General features: G+C 39.5%; 1 protein-coding gene across 1 annotated transcript in view; it reads left to right on the top strand.

The window, feature by feature from the left end:
• lrtm2a (leucine-rich repeats and transmembrane domains 2a) overlaps positions 1-5,943 on the top strand; it is a 36,049-nt gene that overhangs the window by 8,756 nt on the left and 21,350 nt on the right. Inside the window, exon 2 of the mRNA XM_020599588.1 lies at positions 3,867-4,049. Within this exon, the coding sequence (XP_020455244.1) occupies positions 3,974-4,049 (76 nt within the window). The 5' untranslated portion in view covers positions 3,867-3,973. The remainder of the gene's footprint in view (positions 1-3,866; positions 4,050-5,943) is intronic.

Here is a 5,943-nt window from a genome sequence, read left to right as displayed (position 1 = left end):
CTGACTTTACTCTCTGTATGTGGACATCTTCTGAAACTTAGATCATTCTTTAGGATGAAAGGAGCCTATCACAGCATTTTCCTTGTGTGGACCACCCAAAAGGTCCACACAAGAAGAAATGTCCACAGAAGAAAGGTGTTCTGTCAGGGGTTGGTTCGCACAAGTATATAAAGACAAACCCACATGTGTACACACACACACACACACACTCTACTGTGTGGAGTGCAGCATGATTTAAGCTGCAATGTGAAAAGGTGCTGATTTACTGATAAACCTATTGCTTGTCATATCAGCACAACAATAAATGGCTATACAGTATTCAGATGTTGTGCATTCATTATATATTGAAAGTAATTCTCTTCATAATTTTTATTTACTCCTATACAGAGAAATGACAGGAAAGCTTGAATAAGAGGTGGTTCCGCTAGCTGGATCACAAAATACTTGTCTGTAGTTAACGCAATTAACAAGCCATATACACCACAGTCAGTGGTCGCTGCTTGCCATATCAACCTCCGGGTGTGTGGTTACATTTCTGTGGAACTGCATGATGGAGTTCTGCAAGAAGCTTTTGCATCACCCTGCAGAGTCTAAATCCATCTTAGGTGTGGACAGGAAGTGGTTAGTGAAATAAACAGAATAAAAAATAGGATGGAAAAGAAAAGAAGAAAGACATGAGGAGCAGAGGAGGGGAGGAAGTTACATAAATCCATGTAGGATTACTTTGATACATAAGTATTTTCATGTGTGTGCATATATGCCTACATGGGTCTGTCCAAGGATGTCACCTATTTGTCATGATGGGAAGTGACGGGTAAACAGCAACATATGGCTGCAGAGGTGACCCTCTTCTACATCTCCAGTACGTCATTTAAGGGACACTTCCAGCATGATTGTGCGCATGACTAAATTTTGCAGAGTTACATCGAAAATGCTACATTTTTCATAGTTTAAATGTTATTTCTGCCTTTCTCCTTTTCATCCACTCACATTTGTTTCCAAAATGCTTTAGAAAACAAGGAGAAACCATCAATCAACTATGAGATGTGAATCAGAAGAAACATTTGGCTCTAAACTGCATATGCAGTATGATGTGTTCATCATTTTGTATCAATGCACACATTTAAAACAACCAAGTGATTTCCTTTTTCCTCATTAAGTAACTCTCCTTTCTGGCCAAACTGTTTTCCTCTCCAAAGCAAACATACACAAATACATGAATCATTTGACAAATGGCCAACATGCGAACCATGGCAACACTTACAGTCCCAACACTGAAACAGGAATTAAAGATTGATTTCACACAGCTTGAAGCTGCCACAGAAATATTTAATTTGATGAACAGCTACAACAAAAAAGCATTCATCTCAGTGTGTGATGAATGCTATGTTATATGTTTTATAGTACAGCATGTACTATAAAATGAGCAAAATGATAAATAGTATGGGAATGCAAAGAAAGTAGGAGTCAGACTGGAACTGTCTGTTGAATTCACTTCTGTTTAAATTATGGTATAGTCACTGCATGTTTTAAACAAAAATCACCTCCACAGTCTTAAAATAAATTCACATTATACAGTAAACAGTAAACTGAAAAAGAAAAACATCAACAGCAAAGAAAGTAGGAGTCAGACTGGACAGCTTAAATTTTGAAGCAGACAGGCGAATCTTCTCCAATTCCTTGCGTTCCTATCATTTCTCATCTGTGATTCTGAATTTTTCAAACGAAGCTCATGCGCTCATTTACAAAAAACAAATTAGATTTCCCACTAGAGCCTGGCTAATGTGACTTTAATCACATGCGGGAAAAGCATTTGCCGACTACCCTTGGTACATGCCTCTGTTCCACTGACAAGGAGAGAGGCAGAGATGGGAAGGGAGAGAAATAAATGTTGGATATAAAAAAAAATGAAGGTCATAAAGAAACACAAATGAACAGATGTTGGCAACAAGAGGACAGAGAGGAGAGATTCGAGTGTCTCGTATTTGGCTCAGTGTCTGGGATGTACTAATAGCAATAATACAATTACACACTCAGCACGCACCAAAACAGTTGGGAGGCCATGGAGGAGAATTTTTATGCCCTCCCTGTTTACCCATTGCACTTATTTTTACCTCCTTTTCCCTCCTGGAACTTACTGCCTTGCCCATATTTTGATTTCCTTTCACCGCTGTCTGTTTCTACACCTCCTTTCCTCTTTGTCACCCTCTCTTATTTCACGCCCCCACTTCCTTCTCCTTCCCCTCTCCTCTCCCTTCCACTAACTGATATACAAGCAGTTGCTTAAAACATGCTGAGCAGATTGATGGGTGTTATTTTTGGAAGCAACAGCAGACTGTCTATATTCGTCTACATCCATTTATCATGTTTTCCTCTTAACTTTTTTAAGATGTCACTTTATATAATTAGTGCACATGCACCAACAAATGAGTAAAAAAAAAAGCACAAATGCACATTCATTTCCATTCCACTAGATGTAAAAATGACACGTGCAGAGAAAAGCCTGCTCGTGTCTCTAGGTTTTCCCCACAAACAGCTAACCATCAAACAACAGCCTAATCTGATTAATGCGTTATTTCGCACATTGCTGATTAGGGTTTGATGATACTCTGGGAAAAGATGCGCCTCACAGCAGCTCTCCAGCTTTTTCAAAATTATACTGATTGGCCCAAGGGGTGCAAGTCAACAGCATGTATCAAGCATGGTACTTCTCACTTATATAACCTGCTTTCAACATAAGGAATCATCTTTTTCAGTGCATGTGGATATGTTTTATTAGACTTCTGTAACTGGAATTTGACATTATTTTGCATCTCTTTTCAGAGAAAAGTGGTTTTATGTCTCCAATAGTCTGTCTGATACAGCAAATGATTACAACCAATCACAGGCAACAACCATTTACTAACCAACCCATTACTGCAGAAAAAAACGCTGCAAACAACAGAAAAAAATATTATAACTATACAAATAATTTTATTATTTACAGTACACAATATTAACAAGACTTACTTCATTTGCAGGACAGGTTTCTAAAACATTTCAATGTCAATGAGTTGATCAGGGGTGTAGAGGTGTCCTGCAGGTTTGAGCACTAAAGAACTGCAGATTTCCTTTATTAGGAAAGTTGATTAATAACACATTTGCTAAGGCAAACCATGTCAATATCCTCGGAGCTGACCAATGTATGGAATCGGCCTGATAAAGTAATCCCTAAAACCTCAGAATTTCACAAACTTGATGTATTCCCTTCTTACCTGTCTCTGTATTTCCCAGTTTATACCTTTATCCTTCTCTCTCTCTCTTTCTCTCTACCTGTCTCATTCTTGCTTCGTCTCTCCCTGTGTCAGTCTCTGTGCCAGACAGTAGCAGTAGGGGGTTTGTCTGTGGGAAAGACAAACTGATTGTGTAAACTGCCAAACACACACACACATATTTATGCTTATGAAATACCAGGGGGCTGGTTGTAATGCTTGTGCAGGTGTACATACACACACACAGAAAAGCACACAAAAAAGCTCTGGTACATCCACAGACATGGGAATACACTTTTAGGTAGGTTCCCACTGAGGGTTCAATAAAGTACCTACTTACCTACCTACCTACCTTTTAATGTATGCAAGGAAGTCTTCTCATAAACATGTGTATTATGCATTCTGCGTTCTGCTGCCACTGGCATATACTGGTGTAAGTATGCATGTGTGTACATGTACATTAGTTTGCGTAGCCCTGTGGAATAACAAATTAGGTGATAATTGATTTATTTCATGTATTTCTCTCTCTCTCTCTATCATCTCTCTCTCTCTGTCTATCTCTCACTCTCTATCTCTGTCTATCTCACTGACATTGTCTTTTCTCTTTCTTCAAAGGTGTTTAGGTTTTCTCAATCGCCACCCTAGTGGAGGCTGCAGGCATGGCGGTTTGACGCCCCATAGCGCCGCCCCTCTGACAGAGGAAGGCTGCACAGCTCTGTGTCATGCCCCCACACACCCACCCCACTAGGGGCATCGGCCTGCCCTCACCCAGTGATACTGCACATTTGGCCAGACCTGGTGAGTCAATAGAGGACAAAAAGCTGATCAGGGAAAAAAAAGATAAAAGCTGAAAAGAAGAGAAGAAATAATAGTGTTCTATTCCTCCTCAACTCTGGTCTTTTAATTCCCATCTATAGTACCACTAACTATGTATGAAAGGATGAATACTGTCTGTTTTGGCAGCTGCTAATGTTAGCATGCCCAGCATGCTTGAACACATACAATAGACGAGAGCACAGAGCATGCTGTGGCCATGTGCCAAGTTCTCCAGTGAAATGCCACATTACTGTACTGTATGTATTAATATGTATTATTACAGCAAGTGGTCTGTAGAAACAAAACAGTGAGAAGAGAATGAAGAGGAAGAGACCTCCAGGTTACTTGCCTGGCATTTTTCTTCTCCTATCTGTTATTTGCTATCCGATTTGACTTCTTTGCTTCCTTTTCCCTTTCTTTTCTTTTTTCTTCTTCCCTTTCTTCTCTTTGTTCTTTTTCTCACTTCCCTTTCTTCCCATCTCTCTTTCTCTTCCTTTCATTTTCTATCTGCTTTACTCCTCCCTGTTTCTCTGTCTCTTTCAGCCCATAATCTTTCCTTCTTTTCCCATCTCATACCATGGGTACACTCACTCAAGAATCCATCACAAGTCAGGTGGCATAGCAACAAATATAGCCGTCCAGCTATATGCATGCATGTGTGTGTGCGCTGTGAATTAGATGGATGGATCCTGCTCTCTGAGAGATTTCAGACACTTTTTCAATAGGCAAACACAGGAGCTCCCTTTCTGCCTTCTTTCCCTCTTTGGTTATATAACTTATTTGACACAAGCATGCACACATGTGGTATGTAAAATTAATTTACAATAAAATAGATTAAAAATGGGGGTCTCTATCTTCCTGATGGAGAGGTATTGTTCCAGAAGTGTCTGGCAAAAATGCCACCACAAACCATGTAACACTGAAAACACTAAATAACAAGGCAACACTATCTGTCAGAACATCCATACACCCACACAGCACCTTTAAGTCAATAGATATACCTCGCTCTGGGCCACACAGCCTCCCTGTCTCTATCTCAACACCATACCATTTCCTTTCTCTCTTCACCTGTCATCCACCTTTTCTTCATCCTTTCCTCTACCTCTGCATTAAATTAAGTTTGGGTTAACTCCATTGTCTGTCTTGGTTTCCCCTTCTCAGTATATTTAATTAAGCTTTAGCACCATTCATTTATTCATCCATTACTTATACTGCTTATCCTGAATAGGGTCAATGGGGAAGGGAGGGGGGCACCCTGGACAGGTTGCCAGTCTGCTTTAGCACAACAAATATTGCTTTAAGCCTCAGGAAATAGCATTTCATAAAAAAAAAAAAAACTGTTAGTCATTAAAAATGGTCTCCCTCAGCCCCAGTGTCTTTGCCAGGCAATTACATTATTGGCATGAATCATGAATGTAACACAATATTAATAAAACAATCTCTCTCACACACACATACACATGTCTTATGCCTTTGTGTGGCCCACGCTCTGTGACTTCTTTGTGAGGGCCACCACTTCTACTATAGTTACAATGGTGCAAAACACAAATCTATCATGAGGTGGAAATAAAGAATCAAAATGTCAGTTCAGAATTCAGAAAACTCAAAATAAAAAAAATCTTTTTCTTCTACACGTGTGAGGACCGGAGCCTGTTGCCAAGCAGATTTGGTGAACTGGACCTTCTGTCACAAAGCACCAAAACAATGCATGTTATATCACCAGATTTTAGCAGATCTTTCATAACTGTCCCATCTTACTTTCCTGGTTAACCCAAACCACAGCATTACAGAGATGGAAGCATGTGGTTTTTAATTTTGCCAATGTAAAGTGTATTTAAATTTGATTGTATTTACATCTATTAAAAAATGTATTATA

This window comes from Monopterus albus, unplaced genomic scaffold (genome assembly GCF_001952655.1).
Source record: "Monopterus albus unplaced genomic scaffold, M_albus_1.0 scaffold41.1, whole genome shotgun sequence".
NCBI classification, from domain to species: Eukaryota; Metazoa; Chordata; class Actinopteri; order Synbranchiformes; family Synbranchidae; genus Monopterus; species Monopterus albus.
Note: the sequence above shows the minus strand (reverse complement) of the source record. Positions and strands in the feature narration are given on the sequence as shown.